Consider the following 21504-nt stretch of genomic DNA (forward strand, 5'->3'; position numbering starts at 1 on the left):
CCTGGGACCCTGGCGCTGTGAAGCAACAGTGCTAACCACTGTGCTACCATAAGAGATAAGTAGTTCAGAAGGAGTATTACCAGAGAAAAGTGCTCAAATGTGGTGAAGTGAATAGTATTCCATTATGTAAAGTAAGGTCGGAGAGTCCGGTGGAAAGTGACAAAGTGGTGGTAGGAGCAATAGAGAAATTATCTTCTTCAGGAATAATAATAATTATTATTATCGCTTATTGTCACAAGTAGGCTTCAATGAAGTTACTGTGAAAAACTCCTAGTCACCACATTCCGGCGCCTGTTCGGGGAGGCCGGTACGGGAATTGAACCCGCGCTGCTGGCCTTGTTCTGCATTACAAGCCAGCTGTTTAGCCCGCTGAGCTAAACCAGTCCCTGCTTCACCGTGACACTGACTGCAGCAGGACACGGTTCCCAGAAATCAGTTTATCCCGGGTAAGGATATAGCTGGATCACAGGTAGGAGTGATGCTTGAAAGGCCAGTGGAAAGTCAAACACCTGAACTGCTACAAGAAGCAAATCCTGGGATGTTTCTAGATTGTGTGGTAACTAGATCACAAAGCCACAGGTTGAGACAGGAGGAGAAGAAATCAAGGAGTAAAGATGGGGAGACAGAGGTTCAGTTATCAGAAAGAATCACTGATCAGCTGGTTGATAAAGAACAAGAGAGCAGGTGGAGGATGAGGCAGATATCTTTAGTTCAGGAAAGATGGTGGAATTACAACAGAAGGATTCAGAGATAAAGCAGTTATATACTAATAATAATCTTTATTGTCACAATTAGGCTTACATTAACACCACAATGAAGTTACAGTGAAAAGCCCCTAGTCACCACATTCCGGCGCCTGTTCAGGCACAGAGGGAGAATTCAGAATGTCCAATTCACTTAACAGCGCATCTTTCGGGACTTGTGGGAGGATCCCAGAGTGCGCGGAGGAAACCCACACAGACACGGGGAGAACGTGCAGACTCCGCACAGACAGTGACCCAAGCAGGAATTGAACCTGGGACCCTGGAGCTGTGAAGCAACAGTGCTAACCTCTGTGCTACCGTGCCACCCCTATATCAAAAAGCATATAGAGAAATAGAATCTGAATGTATATCAGAGTGTATTACATTGGAAGTAATGGGTGTGATTTAACCATCGCATTGTGCCTGGCCCGGATCTGGGTGCACTGGTAAAATAGCGGGAAAGGGCAAAATCGAGGTTCGCACCGGGCACAGGCCAGTTTTTAAATCACTCCTAGTGCCGAGTTCCGGATCTGGCCCAAAAATGGCGAGCATATCATTAACCCTCATTTACATTAATTTCAATCTCATTAGCAAGGTTGAAGTCGAATGCAGCGGCCTCACGGGAATTTCCCAACTCCACAGCGAGAAATAATGTGTGTGTTGTTCAGTACTCCTGTTCAAAAACGTGGAGCTGGCGCAGTGGCTGCTGAGGGGAAGCGAGTAGCCATTTCCATTGTCGGGCATGAAGCTTGAGGGCAGCAGAGCTGCTGCCCCATTGCCTGGGGAGGGTGGGTGGGTGGCCCCTCAGGGGGCTTGGGCTTGGTCAAGGGGCTGTAGCATTCTAGGTTGGGGGTTGACCCGAGGCTGGGGGGGGTGAGGAACTTTGCATCTGTGAGGCCTTCAACCATCTTTAAATATAGTGGAGAACCAGAACAGGGGCGACCACAGCTTCAGCCTGTCTGTCCCACCAAACTCCCACGGGACAGGCCCTGCTACAGCTTTACTTGTGAAAGTCAATTTCACCCCCTTTGACTGTGAGCAACTTCTAGCTTCACAGTTGAAGGCGATCTCAAAGGAGGGATTAGCCTTGTTAGTTATGACAGCACTTGACGCTCCTAAACTCTCAAATGCCTCCTCGTGGACACATGTGCCATGCCTCAGAGGATGATTAGTGCAATACATGTCCAGAAACCTTTGATGCCTGAACAGTGTGCCTGAACTCTAGGAGCGTCCCAGTGCCCATCAGTTCTCCTCAATCTTCTTGATCATCTGTGGCCGAGTGCCATGTCTAGGTGTGGCCCCAGGATGCACATCAGAGGTGGAGGCGGCCTGCAGCTTGTGACGCCCTTGGCGGATGTCCTCTGGAGGGCCTGGAACCGGAGGGTCCCGGCCAAGTTAATGGTGCCACAGGCGTCACCGTGAAACCCTGTTCTGCCCGCAGCCCTTGAGATGCGCCGGTGTCAGGAAGAGAGGATTGGGAAGAACTGGAGACCGCTGTCTCCTTGGTGGCAAGGAACGGGTTGGCCTCCAACAGTTCCTCCTCCCTGATGGTGCCATCGGCCCTGGGGATGGAAGGGAAGCTGGAGTGAGCTCCAGAGGCCACTCAGTCATCTGGTTCAGCCGGTCCTGGCGGCTCCCCGTTGTTAGCACCATGGTCTCGATGCCCTCAGCGAAGGTCCTCAATGACTGAGCCACGCTCTGGAGTGTCTCGGCAATGTCCACCTGAATGTGGCACACGCCGGAATGGGCATGCAAATTGTACAGAAAAGGCCGTTGTCAATTCAGTAACGGGCCCGACCCAGCATTTTACAGGCCTTCCGCGATTCTCCGGTTAGCGAGGTTCACTTGTGGTATTTCAAATTGGGAAACAGGCGCCGTGGTCCTGATGGGGAGAGAGGGTGTATAAATGGTGTCCAACATCACTATAGTATGCTGATAGCTGGCAGGGTGGCGGGACGTTTGCTAGGGCCAGGGGGAGTTTTGCGGGTTGGCGAGGAGAAGGTGTGTCAGGGTGGCTGAGCGCTGGCCGCCATTGCTGCAGCCTGCAAGGCATCCACGCAGCTGTGCACGCCGCTGACTGCCCGCCGTGAAGATAGGTTAGAGTGAGTTACCGAAACGCGATTATATTAATCACCGGTTAGAGTGAGTTACCGAAAAACGATTATATTAATCACCGGTTAGAGTGAGTTACCGAGACGCGATTATATTAATCACCGGTTAGAGTGAGTTACCGAAACGCGATTATATTAATCACCGGTTAGAGTGAGTTACCGAAAAACGATTATATTAATCACCGGTTAGAGTGAGTTACCGAGACGCGATTATATTAATCACCGGTTGGAGTGAGTTACCGAAACGCGATTATATTAATCACCAGTTAGAGTGAGTTACCGAGACGCGATTATATTAATCACCAGTTAGAGTGAGTTACCGAGACGCGATTATATTAATCACCAGTTAGAGTGAGTTACCGAGACGCGATTATATTAATCACCGATTAGACTGAGTTACCGAAACGCGATTATATTAATCACCGGTTAGAGTGAGTTACCGAAACGCGATTATATTAATCACCAGTTAGAGTGAGTTACCGAGACGCGATTATATTAATCACCAGTTAGAGTGAGTTACCGAGACGCGATTATATTAATCACCAGTTAGAGTGAGTTACCGAGACGCGATTATATTAATCACCGATTAGACTGAGTTACCGAAACGCGATTATATTAATCACCGGTTAGAGTGAGTTACCTAAACACGATTATATTAATCACCGATTAGACTGAGTTACCGAAACGCGATTATATTAATCACCGGTTAGAATGAGTTACTGAAACGCGATTATATTAATCACCGGTTAGAGTGAGTTACCGAAAAACGATTATATTAATCACCGGTTAGAGTGAGTTACCGAGACGCGATTATATTAATCACCGGTTAGAGTGAGTTACCGAAACGCGATTATATTAATCACCAGTTAGAGTGAGTTACCGAGACGCGATTATATTAATCACCAGTTAGAGTGAGTTACCGAGACGCAATTATATTAATCACCAGTTAGAGTGAGTTACCGAGACGCGATTATATTAATCACCGATTAGACTGAGTTACCGAAACGCGATTATATTAATCACCGGTTAGAGTGAGTTACCGAAACGCGATTATATTAATCACCAGTTAGAGTGAGTTACCGAGACGCGATTATATTAATCACCAGTTAGAGTGAGTTACCGAGACGCGATTATATTAATCACCAGTTAGAGTGAGTTACCGAGACGCGATTATATTAATCACCGATTAGACTGAGTTACCGAAACGCGATTATATTAATCACCGGTTAGAGTGAGTTACCTAAACACGATTATATTAATCACCGATTAGACTGAGTTACCGAAACGCGATTATATTAATCACCGGTTAGAGTGAGTTACCGAAACGCGATTATATTAATCACCGGTTAGAGTGAGTTACCGAGATGCGATTATATTAATCACCGGTTAGAGTGAGTTACCTAAACACGATTATATTAATCACCGGTTAGAGTGAGTTACCGAAACGCGATTATATGTATCACCGGTTAGAGTGAGTTACCGAAAGACGATTATATTAATCACCGATTAGATTGAGTTACCGAAACGCAATTATATTAATCACCGGTTAGAATGAGTTACCTAAACACGATTATATTAATCACCGATTAGACTGAGTTACCGAAACGCAATTATATTAATCACCGGTTAGAGTGAGTTACCGAAACGCGATTATATGTATCACCGGTTAGAGTGAGTTACCGAAACGCGATTATATTAATCTCCGATTAGAGTGAGTTACCGAAACGCGATTATATGTATCACCGGTTAGAGTGAGTTACCGAAAGACGATTATATTAATCACCGATTAGATTGAGTTACCGAAACGCAATTATATTAATCACCGGTTAGAGTGAGTTACCTAAACACGATTATATTAATCACCGATTAGATTGAGTTACCGAAACGCAATTATATTAATCACCGATTAGAGTGAGTTACCGAAAGACGATTATATTAATCACCGGTTAGAGCGAGTTACTGAAACTCAATTATATTAATCACTGGTTAGAGCGAGTTACTGAAACTCAATTATATTAATCACTGGTTGAATCGAGGTATTGAAATAGATTAATATATGAATTATTTGTTAGAATGAGGAGTTTTATAAACACCATAAGACATAGGAGCAGAATTAGGCCACTCGGCCCATCGAGTCTGCTCCGCCATTCAATCATGGCTGATATTTTCTCATCCCCATTCTCCTGCCTTCTCCCCATAACCCCTGATCCCCTTATTGATCAAGAACCTAGCTATCTCTGTCTTAAAGACACTCAGTGATTTGGCCTCCACAGCCTTCTGCGGCAAAGAGTTCCACAGATTCACCACCCTCTGGCTGAAGAAATTCCTCCTCATCTCTGTGTTAAAGGATCGTCCCTTTAGTCTCAGATTGTATTCCCTGTTTCTAGTTTTTCCTACAAGTGGAAACATCCTCTCCACGTCCACTCTATCCAGGCCTCGCAGTATCCTGTAAGTTTCAATAAGATCCCCCATCATCCTTCTAAACTCCAACGAGTACAGACACAGAGTCCTCAACTGTTCCTCATACGACAGGCTCTTTATTCCAGGGATCATTCTTGCAAACCTCCACTGGACCCTTTCCAAGGCCAGCACATCCTTCCTTAGATACGGGGCTCAAAACTGATCACAATTATCCAATGGGGTCTGCCCAGAGCATTATACAGCCTCAGAAGTACATCCCTGCTCTTATATTATAGCCCCCTTGACATGAACGCTAACATTGCATTTGCCTTCCTAACTGCCGAGTGAACCTGCAAGTTAACCTTAAGAGAATCGTAAACAAGGACTCCCAAGTCCCTTTGTGCTTCTGATTTCCTCAGCTTTTTCCCATTTGGAAAATAGTCTCTGCCTCCATTCCTTCTTCCAAAGTGCATAACCTCACCCTTTTCCACATTGTATTTCATCTGCCACTTCATTGCCCACTCTCCTAGCCTGTCCAAGTCCTTCTGCAGCCCGCCTGCTTCCTCAATACTACTTGTCCCTCTACAGATCTTTGTATCATCTGCAAACTTAGCAACAGCGCCTTCAGTTCCTTCTTCCAAATCATTAATGTATATTCTGAAAAGTTGTGGTCCCAGCACAGACCCCTGAGCTACACCATTAGTCACTGGCTGACCTCTTTATCCCCACTCTCTGCCTTCTGCCAGTCAGCCAATCCTCTATCCGTGCCAGGATCGTACCCTTAACACCATGGGTTCTTAACTTATTTAACAATCTCCTATGCGGCACCTTATCAAAGGCCTTCTGGAAATCTAAATAAATCACGTCCACTGGTTCTCCTTTGTCTAACTTCCTTGTTACCTCCTCAAAGAATCTAACAGATTTGTCAGACACGACCTCCCTTTGACAAAGTCATGCCGACTCAGTCTTGGTAAAATTGCACTCAGCACATCAGATGTACAAGTTTCAAGTATTATTTCAAACATGATACAATTCTTAATGTTTTGGCTCCACTCCCCCGAATCTCATTACAATAATTGGAATGCATAATTGAAATACATTGTTCTATTAGTCACTACTGAGTTAGTGCTTTTTGTGAGGGCCACGAAGAATCCAGCACGAGTTTTAAGGATACAAAGCAATAACATTTATTTACAATAACATATATATATACAGCAGCAGCAACTTCCCTTGCTGCACACTTCTTCCTGCTGGTTCCTGAACTGGCCAGCTTTATTTATACTAGGAGTTTACTAATGGTTTCTCCGCCCCCCTCATTGGGGAAGCTCATACTCCCACAGAATTGTGGGATTGTCATTAGTCCCCAGCCAATGGTAAGTAGGCAGGTTATAACAGTGTTAATGAAACACATGATTATGTTCATCACTGGTTAGTGTTACTGAAACACATTTGGTATCACTGAAACACATGATTATGTTAATCACTAGTTAAAGTTACTGAAAAACATGGAGCTGAATTCTCCGCCGGCGGGATGCTCCGTTTTGCCTGTAGTCCGGGGCTTCCCGGCGGCGTGGGGCTGTCCCACAATGGGAAACCCTATCGACTGGCCGGCATAACGGAGCATCCCGCCGGCGGGATGGAACAGAAATGTGGCACGGAGGGACGGAGAATCAGCCCATTATTTGGTTAATCGCTAGATAGTGTTACTGAAACATGATTATGTTAATCACTAGTTGGTGTTACTGAAACACATGATCATGTTCATCGCTGGTTAGTGTTCTGAAAGTCAAGATTATGTTAATCACTAGTTTGTGTTCCTGAAAGACATGATTATGTTAATAACTGGTTAGAGTTACTGAAAGTCAAGATTATGTTAATCGCTGGTTAGTGTTGCTGAAAGACAAGTGTTATGGGCCAGGGTTTAGAGAACCCCAAAGTGTATCATGGAGTTCACCTGACCCACAACTTTTAATAGATTGTGGTATGGGGAGCACACGGCCCACTCTACAGGTGTGGGACAGCAGAAATGGAAAAGTAATTTTTAAAGCAAAACAATGTTTATTCTATGAACTCAAGTTAACCTTTTTAAAACATACAGTGCACATCTTAGCAACCATCAATTCAAATACAACCCCCAAAAAATACAACACTAAGTAATCCTTAATAACTTCCCAAACAACATCCAGAAGACAAAAGAAACACCTTTTAACAGAAGCACATTAGGTTTACATTCACTACTGAGAACATTTATAATTCTGAATTCACCAAATGATCAAGAGATAGTCTTTTCATGGCAGAGAGATCAACAGTACTCCTGCTCTGTCTGGCTTCAGCTCCAACACTGAAACCAAAAGTAAAACACACCCTGCAACAAACAGCCTAAAACAAAAGTAAAAAGCTGACAGACATCCCAGCTCCACCCACACTCTGATAAACATCCATTTCTGAAAGGTACATTTCTTAAACACCCATTTCTTAAAGGTACTATCACATGACACCTCCCGCCAAGAAAAAAAAAAACCATCAACTTCAAGATGGTTTCATTTTTCACCTGTTCGCTATCCTTTAAAAAATGCACACAGTAAATATACTTTATTGTTTCAAAAAACAACACACGCAAACAGGTATAATAATATAGTCCATTTTTTGTTTGTTTGAATTCCTCCAACTGGAATCCCTCTCGATTGATAGTCTCTTTGAACAAGAAGGTCTCTGCACGATCCGTCCATTTCTCTACGCCTCAGCATTTCTCTTTAAAGTCAGATACTTTAGTTCAATCTGATCACAGAGTCCCTTGCAATTCTCCAACACAGGAGCATTGGTTATCACAGTTTTCAGGCAGTCAAATGCCTGTCGAAAGTCTGCTGTCCATTGAAATTTTCGATGTTGCTTCAGCAAGTCCATCAGTGGAGCAATCACGCTCCAAAACTTTTGCACAAATGTTCGATCAAATCCACTCATACCAAGAAATCGCATTATTTCCCTTCGTCTTGAGGGGATTGAAAACTCCCCAATAACTGGTGGTTTCACATCCCGTGTGAGCATTCGACCCTGTCCGATTGTATGGCCAAGGAAAGTGACTTGGGCTTTTCCAAATTCACTTTTTGCTAGGTTTACCACCAAACCCGCCTCCTGAAGTCGATCGAATAACTCCATCAGATGTTTCAAATGTTCTGTCCATGTCTGGCTGAATATTACCAGATCGTCGATGTATACCGCACAATTGGGTAATCCTGAAACAACTTTGTTAGTTAACCGTTGAAATGTGGCTGGTGCGTTTTTCATGCCAAATGGCATAACTTTGAATTATTATATAACATCTGGAGTCACAAAAGCTGAAATCTCCTTCGCCCTTCGGATAAAGGTACCTGCCAGTAACCTTTAAGTAAATCCACTTTGGAAATAAAAGCTGATTGTCCCACTTTCTCAATGCAATCCTCCAAAAGTGGAATAGGATAAGAATCCGTTCTTGTAACTGCATTAACCTTTCTATAGTCCACACACAACATTTGGGTACTGTTTGGTTTTGGTACCATCACTAAGGGTGAGCTCCATTGGCTGCAACCCACTTCAATTATGCAATTTGTAAGCATACTCTCAATCTCTTTGTTAACCTGTGCCAATTTTATAGGGTTAAGCCTGTCTGGGTGCTGTTTGATTTTAACAGCATTTCCCACATCTACATCATGTATAGCCATTTTAGTACTTCCCAATTTATCTCTACAAACGTGCCCATGTGATATCAATAACTCTTTCAGGTCAGTTTGTTTTTCCTCTGGAAGGTAACTCAACAATTTATCCCAATTTTTAAGAACATCCTCGTTTTCCAATTTAATTTGAGGTATGTCAAATTCACAGTCATCTGGATTTGGTTCGTCACTTTGAGTTAGAATCATTAAAACTTCGTCCTTTTTCTCTCCGTCCCTTTCAAAGTACCTTTTAAGCATATTCACATGACACACTTGGTGAGTCTTCCTTCTATCTGGTGTTTTTACCACATAATTCATCTCACTTAATTTCCTTTCAATCTGATAAGGTCCACAAAACCTAGCTTTTATCTACCACTGGTAACTGATAGGTTCATCTACCACTGGTAACAACAGTAAAACTTTACCTCCACATGCAAAACTACGAACTTTGGATTTCCTCTCCGCGACCCGTTTCATCACATTTTGTGCAACTTTTAAATGTTGTCTAGCCAATTCACCTGCTCTATTTAATCATTCCCTAAAATTTGACACGTTATCCAATAATGTAATTTCTGATTTCTCACTCACCAATTTTTCCTTAATCAATTTAAGTGGTCCTCTTATCTCATGACCAAAAATTAGTTCAAAAGGACTAAATTTGGTTGACTCATTAGGTGCATCCCTAATTGCAAACAGTATGAATGGAATTCCTTCATCCCAATCCTCTGGATAATCTTGACAATGAGCCCTCAACATTGTCTTTAATGTCTGATGCCAACTTTCTAACGCTCCCTGAGATTCTGGATGGTACGCAGTTGATTTAAATTGTTTTAGTCCGAAGCTATCCATAACTTCTTTGAATAACCTCGAGGTAAAATTTGATCCTTGATCCGATTGTATTTCTGTGAGTAGTCCATATCTAGTAAAGAATTTAAGTAACTCCTCCACAATCTTTTTTGCTGTAATATTATGTACTAGAATGGCCTCTGGAAACATAGTAGACACATTCATTGTCAAAAGATATTGATTCCCACTTTTTGTTTTAGGAAGCGGTCCTACGCAATCAATTTAGACCCTTGTAAAAGGTTCCTCAAATGCTGGAATGGGTATTAAGTGCGCTGGTTTTATCACTGCTTGAGGTTTCCCTATCACTTGACATGTGTGACATGATTGCCAAAATTTAATGACATCTTTATGTAGTCCAGACCAATAAAAATGTTTCTGGATTTTAGCTTGAGTTTTCCTTATTCCCAAATGACCTCCCACTGGTACCTCATGTGCAACTCGCAACACCTCCTTTCTATACCCTACCGGCAATACTACTTGATGAACTTCTGCCCACTTTTCATCTGCCTGCAAAAGTAAAGGTCTCCATTTTCTCATCAAGACATCACTTTTACGGTAATAACACTCTGGTATACACGTAGATTCCTCTTCCGTATATGCTTTCTGATACATCCATTTTATTTCTACATCTTTTTGTTGTAACTCCGCCAATTTTCCTGAACTAAAAATATCTGCCTCATCCTCCACCTGGTCTTGTTCTTTTTCAACCATCTGATCAAAAATCGTTTCTGATAATTGTACTTCAACTTCATCTTCACTCTTTGATTTCTCCTCTTGTCTTAACCTGTGACTTTGCGACCTTGTTACTACACAATCCGGAAAAATCCCAGGATATTCGTCCTTCAACACTTCAGTTGTCGGATTCTCCACTGGCTTATCAACCACAGTAGGCATCATTCCCACCTGCCAATGAGCTACCTCATTACCCAAGATAAACTGTATTCCTGGACAAGATAGTTTCTCTATTACTCCAACTACCACTTCACCACTCTTCACTGGACTTTCCAACCTTACCTTATATAATTCAACACGACTCCTCTCACCCTGAATTACACATATCACCACCTTTTCTGGCAACATTCTTCCCAAACTTCATAACTCCTCATCCCTTACCATTAAAGATTGACTAGCTCTCGTATCTCTTAAAATTGTGACTTCTTTACCTGCTCCTCCTGATATACATGAGTAAACTTTACCCACACAAGTAAATTCTTTAAAGAGATCTGGCACCTTCTTATCAATCACCTCTTGATCACGCTGTATAATCTTTTGCACATCCTTCGCTTCCCTTGGGCTTTCTTTTACCACTCTAACAAACCCCACTGTCTTATCCTGTTTTACCACATCTGCCTTCCCAGTGCTTTTCTTCAACCACCAACACTGTGACTTTACATGGCCTAGTTTATTACAGTGAAAACATTTAAACTTTTCATTTCTTTTCCACCCTCCTGGATTTCTTTTTTAATCTGAGGTACACTCTCCTTATTATCTCCCATCAAATCACCTTTACCTTTACCGCTTGAGTATTTCTCATGTCCCCAGTTTCTATTCCTCACAGGCTGAAACTGATGTCGGAAACCAAGCTTTGATTTATGAACTAATTCATAATCATCTGCCATTTCTGCTGCTAATCTTGCAGTTGTAACCCTCTGTGCTTCCACATGAGTTCTCACTCCATCAGGAATTGAATTTTTAAACTCCTCCAAAAGTATAATTTCTCTGAGAGCTTCATACGTTTGGTCTATTTTCAAAGCCCTTATCAACCTATCAAAATTACTCTGTTTGAGCCTTTCAAACTCCATGTATGTTTGACCAAATTCTTTCCTTAAATTTCTAAACCTTTGTCTGTAGGCTTCAGGCACTAGTTCATATGCACCTAAGATGGATTTTTTCACCTCCTCATACGTCCCAGATACCTCCTCCGGTAGTGATGCAAACACTTCACTAGCTCTACCTACCAGCTTTGTTTGAATCAGTAATACCCACATGTCCTGTGGCCATTTCATTTCTTTAGCCACCTACTCAAATGAAATTAAAAAGGCTTCTACCTCCTTCCCATCAAATCTTGGCAATGCTTGGACATATTTAAATAGATTCTCTCCAAACCTTTGATTTTGACGCTCTTCCTCACTATCCTCATCACTATCATCCAACTGTACGTTTCCCTTTACGTCTCCCAATTTTAACTGACTGCCATGTTTCATGATTATTTTCTGAAGTTCAAACTCTCTCTCTTTATCTTTTTCCCTGATCTGTACCTTCCTATCTCTTTCTTTTTGTTCTGCTAGGGTTATTCTTTCTTTTCTCCCTTCTTCTCTCTCCTTTTCTTTTTCCTCTCTATCTCTTTCTCTCTCTCTCTTTCTTTTTCCTTTCTCGCATATTCAAACTGCTTTAATTCTTTCTCATGTTCCCTTTGTTTAATTTGTAACTGAATTTTTTGCCATTTCCAATGAGTCAAACTGTATCTCAGGCAACTTTAAATGCTTAGCCACCTCCATAATTACCTCATCTTTTCGCATTTTGTCAGGTAATGTTAACTGCAATGTTTTTGCCAAATCTAACAGTCTGCTTTTAGCCTCTGTCCGTAAGGTACTGCAGTGACCGTCTCCACCCCCAAGAACTTCAGAGCCTCTGAAAGAGCCATTGTCCACAACACACTCCCCACTTCAACTAGAATACCACACCTGAAAAGCACCCACAATATGCGCACCCCTCACTGTCTTTAAGTTCACTAAGCCAATCCAATAGGTAGACTTTTATCCCGGATGAGCCCCCAATTTGTTATGGGCCAGGGTTTAGAGAACCCCAAAGTGTATCATGGAGTTCACTTGACCCACAACATTTCCTAGATTGTGGTATGGGGAGCACATGGCCCACTCTACAGGTGTGGGACAGCAGAAATGGAAAAGTATTTTTTCAAGCAAAACAATGTTTATTCTATGAACTCAAGATAACCTTTTTAAAACATACAGTGATATCTTAGCAACCATCAATTCAAATACAACCCCCAAAGAACCCTTAAGTAATTCTTAATAACTTCCCAAACAACATCCGGGAGACAAAAGAAACACCTTTTAACAGAAGCACATTAGGTTTACATTCACTACTGAGAACATTTATAATTCTGAATTCACCAAATGATCAAGAGATAGTCTTTTCATGGCAGAGAGATCAACAGTACACCTGCTCTGTCTGGCTTCAGTTCCAACACCTGAAAACGAAAGTAAAACACACCCTGCAGCAAACAGCCTAAAACGAAAGTAAAAAGCTGACAGACTCCACCCACACTCTGACATCACTGATAAACACCCATTTCTTAAAGGTACATTTCTTAAACACCCATTTCTTAAAGGTACTCTCACATGACACTAGTGTTACTGAAACGCATGATTATGTGGATCACTAGATTGTGTTATTGAAAGACATGATTATGTTAATTGTTGGTTTGTGTTACTGAAACACATGATTATGTTAATCGCGAGTTAGAGTTATTGAATGACATGATTATATTAGTCACTAGTTAGTGTTATTGAATGACATGATTATGTTAATCACTAGTTAGTATTATTGTAAGACACGATTATTTTAATTGTTGGTTAGTGTACTGAAAGACATGATTATGTTCACCGCTGGTTAATGTACTGAAAGGCGTGATTATGTTAATCACTAGTTAGTGTTATTGAAAGACATGATTATGTTAATTGCTGGTGAGTTACTGAAATACATGATTATGTTAATCGCTAGTTAATCTTATTGAAAGACAAGATTATGTTTATCGCTGGTTAGTGTTACTGAAACACATGATTATGTTAATCACCAGTTGGTGTTACTGAAACACATGATTATGTTAATCACTGGTTAGTGTTACTGAAAGGCATGATTATGTTAATTGATGGTTAGTGTACTGAAATGTGCGATTGTGTTAATCACTAGTTCGTGTTAATGTAAGACATGATTATGTTTATCGTTGGTTGGTGTTACTGAAACATGATTATGTTAATCAAGGTTCGAATGAATTTCGGAAATAACTCGGGATATTCATCACTGGTTAGTTTATGGTTTAATTGTAAAACATTAACTTTAATCACTCGTTAGGTTGTGTTAGTGAAATAAATTACCACATCAATCACTGGTTAATGTGTGCTCATGAAATACATTATTACATTAGTCACTGGTTGGCGTGAGTCATTGATATAAATTGTAATCTCTGGTTAGTGTGAGTTGTTGATTTAACTTTCCGTCTCGAATTGCTAAAATACCTGTTTGTCAGGTTGCTGGTTTGATTGGTTAGGTGTTAATGAAAGATTGTAATGAGATTCGGGCGAGAGGAGCCAACTCAGAATTTAATCCTTAAACCACATTAATGGATTCAAGTGTTTTCCTTGTTTCCTGAATGAGAGTGTTGTGGGTTTCCGGTTAAGAATCGCTTGGTGTCTGTTTTGAAGAGTCAGTCCAGAGCAGTCATTGCAGCTGCCAGCTCTTCGCTTCCTCACGATTAGCAAATATTTCCTTCATTGCCACAGAGAGGAATATTTCTGGATGTCGTTGGGTATTGTTCGATTTCATTGAAGGAGATGTCAATATTTGTGGAAGGTGTGATCGTTGTTTTTATAGCGAGAGCTGCTGTGATCATTCATGTGGAAAGATGGGTGGTGGATGCAATTCTCAGTGGGTCCAGTTTCCCTCTGTGATCACATTTAAATTGCGGAAGGCAGGACTAACCAGGCGAGTTGTTCACAGTCCTTTCACAGTCTCTCTCCTTTCCCAACAGCTCGGGTCCAACAATTCCCCCTCCCCTGTCCCCAGTGTATTTGTCTCCAGACCCTCCACAGAAGCAGACACGTGCAAACGGTATCATTCAGAGGGATTGGTGTTTGAAACTCGAGCACATCATTAATATTCTATTTAAAGATTCTGACTGTCAATCTTTTAAACAGGCTCAACTTTTGATGCAAGTGATCGATTTAAAAACACAACTGGTGTCGTTTTATCCAAGATTTTCAAACATATTTAGAATTATTTAAAGGTATGTTGGAGAATGTGGAGAAAGTGCAGAGACTAAAACCGAACTGAGCAGAGGCAGGGCTGCGTCACACTCACTCACTCATTCACACACACAGACACACCTATTCACACACACTCATTCACACAGACACACTCATTCACCCACACAGACACAGACACACTCATTCACACATACTCATTCACACACAGACACACTCACACACAGACACACTCACTCACAGACACACTCATTCACACAGACACATTCATTCACCCACAGAGACACACACACAGACACACTAATTCACACATAGACACACTCACACAGACACACTCACTCACTCAGACACATTCATTCACACACACAGACACACTCATTCACACACAGACACACTCATTCATGCACACTCACTCACACATGAAATGAAATGAAAATCGCTTGTCACAAGTAGGCTTCAAATGAAGTTACTGTGAAAAGCCCCTCATTCACACACTCACTCACACACAGCCACACTCATTCACACACACTCACAGGCACACTCATTCACACACACTCACTCACACAGGCACACTAATTCACACACACACTCATTCACACACTCACTCGTTCGCACACACTCACTTGTTCACACACGCGCATTCATTAACATACACACATTCACAATCACTCACTCTAACACTCCCACACATTCATTCAGTCACACACACACACATTCACTATACTCACTCATTCACACACACACAAACTCACTCATTCACAGACACTCATTTACACACTCTCACTCATTCACACACATATACATCCACTCATTCACACATTCACTCACTCACAGACACACTCACTCACATTCACTCATTCAAACACACACTCATTCACTCATTCCCACACATGCACAGACACACTCAAATTTACTCATTAATACACGCACACTCACTCATTCACACACACACTCATTCACACGCTCACTCAGATTCACACATACTCATTTACACACTCCCTCATTCGCAGTCACACTTTCATCCACGCATACACTCACTCACACTCACTCATTCACTCATTAATTCACACACACTCACTCACACATTCCCTGATTCACACACACATTCGCACACATTCACTACACACTTACTCACACACTCGCTTTCACTCACACACATTCACTCATTCACACTCTCACTCACACACACACTCTCAGTCACACATTCTCTCACTCACTCACTCTCACACTCGCTCTCTCACAAGTATATTCGGACTGTGTTTTAGAAATCGGATATCTCTGCAACAGAACCTGACTTTGGTTTGCTGGTGATGCGGTTTATGCGGCGCATTTATCCTGCCGGGATTGACAGGACAGTTCAAATAGACAGGAGGACACAGGATGAGCTCAGTGCTGTCTGCGGAATGGATTCAGACGGCCTATAATCCCGGGAGTGGAGACGACGCCATCCATTAACTGGACGCCCGTTTAAATTATTTGTTTCCGCCCTGACCCCCTCCTATCAGCCCCCCGACCCCCTCCTATCAACCCCCTGACCCCCTCCTATCAGCATCCTGACCTCCTATCAGCCCCCTGACCCCCTCCTATCAGCCCCCTGACCTCCTCCTATCAGCCCCCCGACCCCCTCCTATCAACCCCCTGACCCCCTCCTATCAGCCCCCTGACCCCACTCCTATCAGCCCCCTGACCCCCTACTATCAGCCCCCTGAGCTCCTATCAGCCGCCTGACCCCATCCTATCAGCCCCCTGACCCCCTCCTATCAGCCCCCCGACCCCCTCCTATCAGCCCCCCCTCCTATCAGCCCCCCGACCCCCTCCTATCAGCCCCCTGACCTCCTCCTATCAGCCCCCCTCCTATCAGCCACCTGACCTCCTCCTATCAGCCCCCCCTCCTATCAGCCCCCTGACCCCCTCCTATCAGCCCCCTGACCCCCTCCTATCAGCCCCCTGACCTCCTCCTATCTGCCCCCTGACCCCATCCTATCAGCCCCCTGACCCCCTCCTATCAGCCCCCTGACCCCCTCCTATCAGCCCCCTGACCCCCTCCTATCAGCCCCCTGAGCTCCTATCAGCCCCCTGACCCACTCCTATCAGCCCCTGACCCCTCCTATCAGCCTCCTGACCCCCTCCTATCAGCCCCCTGACCCCCTCATATCAGCCCCCTGACCCCCTCCTATCAGCCCCCTGACCCCCTCCTATCAGCCCCCTGACCCCCTCCTATCAGCCCACTGACCCCCCTATCAGCCCCCTGACCTCCTCCTATCTGCCCCCCGACCCCCTCCTATCAGCCCCCTGACCCCCTCCTATCAGCCCCCTGACCTCCTCCTATCTGCCCCCCGACCCCCTCCTATCAGCCCCGTGACCTCCTCCTATCAGCCCCCTGACCCCCTCCTATCAGCCCCCCCTCCTATCAGCCCCCCCTCCTATCAGCCCCCCCTTCTATCAGCCCCCCCTCCTATCAGCCCCCTGACCCCCTCCTATCAGCCCCCTGACCCCCTCCTATCAGCCCCCCCTCCTATCAGCCCCCCCTCCTATCAGCCCCCCCTTCTATCAGCTCCCCCTCCTATCAGCCCCGTGACCTCCTCCTATCAGCCCCCTGACCCCCTCCTATCAGCCCCCTGACCCCCTCCTCTCAGCCCCCTGACCCCCTCCTATCAGCCCCCTGACCCCCTCCTATCAGCCCCCTGACCCCCTCCTATCAGCTCCCTGACCCCCTCCTATCAGCCCCCTGACCCCCTCCTATCAGCCCCCTGACCCCTCCTATCAACCCCCTGACCCCCTCCTATCAGCTCCCCCTCCTACCAGCCCCCCCTCCTATCAGCCCTCCCCCTCCTATCAGCCCCGTGACCTCCTCCTATCAGCCCCCTGACCCCCTCCTATCAGCCCCCTGACCCCCTCCTATCAGCCCCCCCTCCTATCAGCCCCCTGACCTCCTCCTATCAGCCCCCCCTCCTATCAGCCCCCCCCCCTCCTATCAGCCCCCTGACCCCCTCCTATCAGCCCCCTGACCCCCTCCTATCAGCCCCCTGACCCTACGGAGAAGGATGGGGAGGGGGTGGGGATGTGGGGTGGGGATGCGGAGGCAGTGGGGGATAGGGAGAGGGATAGGGTGGGGGTAGGGAGGGGTTTTTGAGAGGAATGGGGAAGGGGGAGTGTATGGGGATCCAATTTAAATTTAAACAGATTACTTCACCAGCTTTAGTCCAGATGAAAATTTGGGTTAAATCCGACACCACTTGAAGCGATTCCTTCATCAATATTTTAAAAGATGGAAAACTGCATTTCAAATTGAATAAACGAAGCTGATACAATCTGGACTCAATGTTGTCCGGATGGTTTGTGTTAATGTCACTGGATAACTTTTGCTTTGCATAAAATCGCCGGAGCAGTTGCGAAAAAAACACCAGAGGCATTAGAACAGCAACACCGGAAAGCCTCTTACCTGAGATACAGACTAAAACATTAGCCTGCAGAATAAATAATAATTCCCAAATCATCTCCATCCTCTGCAGATTCCGGTATTTGCACCGAAGATGTTTTCTTCTGCCTTTTATATGCAATTTCAAATATTTAATCCGAGTTCATCACGACAGCTGGGAGTAGAGGCAGGCTGAGCTATTCCAAAACACACCGAGCCCGCAGCACTATGTGGCCTCACAGTGCCAGACCTTGGGAGAGGAAGCTGGAGAGGATATTGGGGCAGCTTCGCTGATCCAGGCAGCTCTGTAATGTCATGGTCAGCATGGAGAGAGACGGGACTCGAACCCGCGGTACCCACCAACCTGCTCCTTCTGAATACTGCGGCGTCCGACCCACAGCGCGCGAATCAGGAAAGAGCAGGAAAAATAATATATCCCAACAACATTCCACCGATAAACTTCTGCTTCTTCTCTCCGTGCCCGCGGCCACTGGAAGTTCCCCTGGAAAAAAAATGTACTGGTTCCCCCTCCCCCAGGCGGCGACTGTCCCTGTTCATCAACCTCCCAACATCCCGGGATTCCTGCAATCAGAGAGAGAGAGACGGAGAGAGAGACAGAGAAAGGAAATCAGAGACAGAGGCAGAGAGAGACAGAGAGAGAGAGGCAGAGAGAGACAGACAGAGAGAGAGAGAGAGAGACACAGAGAGAGACAGAGAGAGAGAGAGACAAAGAGAGAGAGAGACAGACAGACAGAGAGACAGAGAGGAAATTAGAGACAGAGAGAGGCAGAGAGTAAGCGAATGAGAGAAAAACAGACAGACAGAGAGGAAATCAGAGACAAAGAGAGAGACAGGGCGACAAAGACAGAGTGAATCAGAGGCAGTGAGAAAGAGAGATGAAGACAGGCAGAGAATCAGAGAGAGAGGCAGACAGAGAGAGAGAGACAGGCAGATAGACAGAGAGGCAGGAGAGATACAGAGAGAAAGGGAATCAGAGACAGAGAGAAAGGGGGAGAATCAGAGAGAGAGAAAAACAGACATACCCAGACAGAGATAGAGACAGACAGAAAGAGGCAGAGAGAAAGAGGATCAGAGACAAACAGACATAGAGAGACAGAGCAAGAAACAGGCAGAGACAGCAGGAATCACAGACATAGAGAGAGGGAAAGGCAGACAGAGAGAGAATCAAAGACAGCGGCAGCCAGAGAGAGAGGCGATCAGAGATAGAGACAGAGAGAGACACACAGGTAGACAGAGAGAGAAGCAGAGAAACAGAGAGAAACAGAGAGAGAGAATCAGAGAGAGAGAATCAGAGAGAGGGAATCAGAGAGAGAGAATCAGAGAGAGAGAAACAGAGAGAGAGAATCAGAGAGAGAGAATCAGAGAGAGGGAAACAGAGAGAGAGAAACAGAGAGAGAGAATGAGAGAGAGAGAATGAGAGAGAGAGAATCAGAGAGAGAGAATGAGAGAGAGAGAATCAGAGAGAGGGAATCAGAGCGAGAGAGAGAGAATCAGAGAGAGAGAATCAGAGAGAGAGAAACAGAGAGAGAGAATGAGAGAGAGAGAATCAGAGAGAGAGAATCAGAGAGAGAGAATGAGAGAGAGAGAATCAGAGAGAGGGAATCAGAGCGCGAGAGAGAGAGAATCAGAGAGAGAGCAACAGAGAGAGAGAGAGAATCAGAGAGAGAGAATCAGAGAGAGGGAATCAGAGAGAGAGAATCAGAGAGAGGGAATCAGAGCGAGAGAGAGAGAATCAGAGAGAGAGAAACAGAGAGAGAATTAGAGAGAGAGAGAGAGAAACAGAGAGAGAGAATCAGGGAGAGAGACAGAGAGAGAAAGAGAATCAGAGAATGAGAATCAGAGAGAGAGAATCAGAGAGAGGGAATCAGAGAGAGAGAAACAGAGAGAATTAGAGAGAGAGAGAGAGAAACAGAGAGAGAGAATCAGGGAGAGAGACAGAGAGAGAAAGAGAATCAGAGAATGAGAATCAGAGAGAGGGAATCAGAGCGAGAGAGAGAGAATCAGAGAGAGAGAAACAGAGAGAGAGAGAAACAGTGAAAGAGAATCAGAGAGAGAGAATCAGAGAGAGGGAATCAGAGAGAGAGAAACAGAGAGAATTAGAGAGAGAGAGAGAGAAACAGAGAGAGAGAATCAGGGAGAGAGAATCAGAGAGAGAGAATCAGAGAGAGAGAAACAGAGAGAGAGAATCAGGGAGAGTGAGACAGAGAGAGAGAATCAGAGAGAGAGAAACAGAGAGAATCAGAGAGAGAGAATCAGAGAGAGAATCAGAGAGAGAATTAGAGAGAGAGAGAAACAGAGAGAGAGAATCAGAGAGAGAGAAACAGAGAGAGAGAATCAGGGAGAGAGAGACAGAGAGAGAGAATCAGAGAGAAGGAATCAGAGAGAGGGAATCAGAGAGAGGGAATCAGAGCGAGAGAGAGAATCAGAGAGAGAGAGAGACAGAGACAGAGAGAGAGAATCAGAGAGAGAGAATCAGAGAGAGGGCATCAGAGCGAGAGAGAGAGAATCAGAGAGAGAGAAACAGAGAGAGAGAGAAACAGAGAGAGAGATAACAGAGATAGAATTAGAGAGAGAGAGAGAGAGAAACAGAGAGAGAGAATCAGAGAGAGAGAGAATCAGTCAGAGAGAAGGAGGGGGAATCAGAGAGAGAGAATCAGAGAGAGAGAATCAGAGAGAGAGAAACAGAGAGAGAGAGAGAATCAGAGAGAGAGAGAGAATCAGAGAGACAGCGACAGACAGAGAGAAACAGAGAGAGAGAAACGGAGAGAGAAACAGAGAGAGAGCATCAGAGCGAATCAGAGAGAGAGAATCAGAGAGAGAGAAGCAGAGAGAGAGAGAGAATCAGAGAGACAGCGACAGACAGAGAGAAACAGAGAGAGAGAAACAGAGAGAGAAACAGAGAGAGAAACAGAGAGAGAATCAGAGAGAATCAGAGAGAGAGAATCAGAGAGAGAATCAGAGAGAGAATCAGAGAGAGAGAATCAGAGAGAGAATCAGAGAGAGAGAATCAGAGAGAGAGAGAGATTCAGAGAGAGAGAATCAGAGAGAGAGAAACAGAGAGAGAGAAACAGAGAGAGAGAATCAGAGAGAGAGAATCAGAGAGAAACAGAAAGAGAGAATCATAGAGAGAGAATCAGAGAGAGAATCAGAGATAGAGAATCAGAGAGAGTAACAGAGAGAGAAACAGAGAGAATCAGAGAGAGAGAATGAGAGAGAGAATGAGAGAGAATCAGAGAGAAAGAATCAGAGAGAGAGAGAATCAGAGAGAGAGAA

At 44.5% G+C, this 21504-nt stretch overlaps 1 protein-coding gene across 2 annotated transcripts in view; it reads right to left on the bottom strand.

Moving 5' to 3' along the window:
* The window catches only part of ca10a (carbonic anhydrase Xa), a 689036-nt gene extending 669695 nt beyond the window's left edge, over positions 1–19341 (bottom strand). Inside the window, exon 1 of one of the 2 annotated variants that reach the window (XM_072483835.1) lies at positions 18235–19341. In XM_072483835.1, coding sequence (XP_072339936.1) covers positions 18235–18295 — 61 coding nt within the window. In that variant the 5' untranslated portion in view covers positions 18296–19341. The remainder of the gene's footprint in view (positions 1–18234) is intronic. The other variant, XM_072483836.1, reaches the window with a different exon arrangement.
* Positions 19342–21504: the final 2163 nt, after the last annotated feature.

The sequence above is a fragment of the Scyliorhinus torazame genome, chromosome 18 (genome assembly GCF_047496885.1).
Source record: "Scyliorhinus torazame isolate Kashiwa2021f chromosome 18, sScyTor2.1, whole genome shotgun sequence".
In the NCBI taxonomy this organism is placed as follows: Eukaryota; Metazoa; Chordata; class Chondrichthyes; order Carcharhiniformes; family Scyliorhinidae; genus Scyliorhinus; species Scyliorhinus torazame.